Genomic DNA, 1871 nt, shown 5'->3' with positions numbered 1-1871 from the left:
CCAAAATCGGGGGAGTTCTACACAAAAATGCCAAGGTTTGTGCCCCAAAAGGGAACCTGCTCAAGGCGGGTACGTGGGCACCCTCTGGCACCATCCTTGGGGCTTTGGGCCAAAATCTTGGTGGTTCTACACAAAAACACCGAGGTTTGTGCCCCAAAAGGGGACTTGCTCAAGGCTGGTACGTGGGCACCCCCCGGCACCATCCTGGGGGGGTTGGTGCCAAAATCAGGGGAGTTCTACACAGAAATGCCAAGGTTTGTGCCCCAAAAGGGGACCTGCTCAAGGCGGGTACGTGGGCACCCCCTGGCACCATCCCGGGGGTGTTTGTACCAAAATTGTGGCAGTTCTACACAAAAATGCCAAGGTTTGTGCCCCAAGGGGGGACCCACTTGAAGGGGGTGCGTGTGTGTCCCCCCAGGACCCCCAAGATTTCCTCTGGGGGGGTGCAAAGGAGGTTTTCTACCAAAATCAACACACGAAAGTGCTGGGTTTTACCCCATAACGGAGGGTTGTGCCAATGTTTGGCCCCAAAAGGGGACCTGTTCAAAGGGGGTATGTGCATCCCCCCCAGGACCCGCTAAGATCCCCCAAGATTTATTCTAGGGGGTGCAAAGGAATTTTTGCACCAAAATAAGGCATAAAAATAGTGGTTTTCGCCCCTAACAGAGGGTTGTGCCAATGTTTGGCCCTGAAAGGGGACCTGCTCAAAGGGGTCCCCCCACGGGACCCCCCAAGATTTACTCTGGGGGGTGAAAAGGAGGTTTTGCACCAAAATCAGGCACAAAAATGCTGGGTTTTACCCCATAATGGAGGTTTGTGCCAGTGTTTTGCCCCAAAAGGTGACCTGCTCAAAGGGGTCCCCCCCAAGACCCCCCCAAGATTTATTTTGGGGTGGTGCAAAGGAGGTTTTGTACCAAAATCGGGCACAAAAATGCTGTTTCCCCCCGCCATAACAGAGGTTTGTGCCCCAAAAGGCGACCTGCTCAAAGGGGTCCTCCCCCGAGACTCCCCAAGATTTACTCTGGGGGCTGAAAAGGAGGTTTTCTACCAAAATCAGGCACAAAAATGCTGGGTTTTACCCCATAATGGAGGTTTGTGCCAGTGTTTTGCCCCGAAAGGGGACCTGCTCAAAGGGGTCCCTCCCTGGGACCCCCCCAAGATTTACTCTGGGGGGTGAAAAGGAGGTTTTGCACCAAAATCAGGCACAAAAATGCTGGGTTTTAACCCCATAATGGAGGTTTGTGCCCCAAAAGGTGACCTGCTCAAAGGGGTCCCCCCACGGGACTCCCCAAGATTTACTCTGGGGGGTGAAAAGGAGGTTTTGTACCAAAATCAGGCACAAAAATGCTGGGGTTTACCCCATAATGGAGGTTTGTGCCCCAAAAAGTGACCTGCTCAAAAGGGTCCCTCCCCAAGATACCCCCCCCAATTAATTCTTGGGGAGGTTTTGTCCCAAAACCAGAGGGGTCGCGCCCGAAAGTGCCGTTTTTTCCTGGTTTGTGCCAAGGGGGTGTTTGGGGTGGGCACACACAGAGGGCAAAAGGGGTGTCCCACCCTCGGGCAGGCGCGATCACGGCGGAGGAGGCGCAGCGCTCGAGCTCCCTCAACATCGTGGGCATGGTGGGGTCCATCGACAACGACTTCTGCGGCACCGACATGACCATCGGCACCGACTCGGCCCTGCACCGCATCATGGAGATCGTGGACGCCATCACCACCACGGCCCAGAGGTGACAGGGACCCCCACGCCAAGGGGGGGACACGGGGGGGGACGTGGGGAGGGGCTGGGGGGGAGTCACCAGCCCCTGGAGGGGTTTGGGAAGGGACTGGATGCGGTGCCATGGTCTGGGTTGACAGGGTGGGGTTGGCTC

The 1871-nt window shown here is 56.2% G+C and overlaps 1 protein-coding gene across 1 annotated transcript; it reads left to right on the top strand.

Moving 5' to 3' along the window:
• Nucleotides 1-51: 51 nt before the first annotated feature.
• Nucleotides 52-1736, top strand: LOC113962697 (ATP-dependent 6-phosphofructokinase-like; the record flags this gene model as incomplete). Its single annotated transcript, XM_027673460.1, has 2 exons — nucleotides 52-288; nucleotides 1565-1736. Coding segments are annotated over 2 exons (407 nt in total), but the record flags the coding sequence as incomplete, so codon positions are not given.
• Between the last annotated feature and the right edge of the window lie 135 nt (nucleotides 1737-1871).

Source organism: Neopelma chrysocephalum, unplaced genomic scaffold (assembly GCF_003984885.1).
Source record: "Neopelma chrysocephalum unplaced genomic scaffold, ASM398488v2 Primary Assembly neopelma1_184506, whole genome shotgun sequence".
NCBI classification, from domain to species: domain Eukaryota; kingdom Metazoa; phylum Chordata; class Aves; order Passeriformes; family Pipridae; genus Neopelma; species Neopelma chrysocephalum.
The sequence above is the reverse complement of the archived record's forward strand: the minus strand, read 5'-3'. Positions and strand labels throughout refer to the sequence as shown.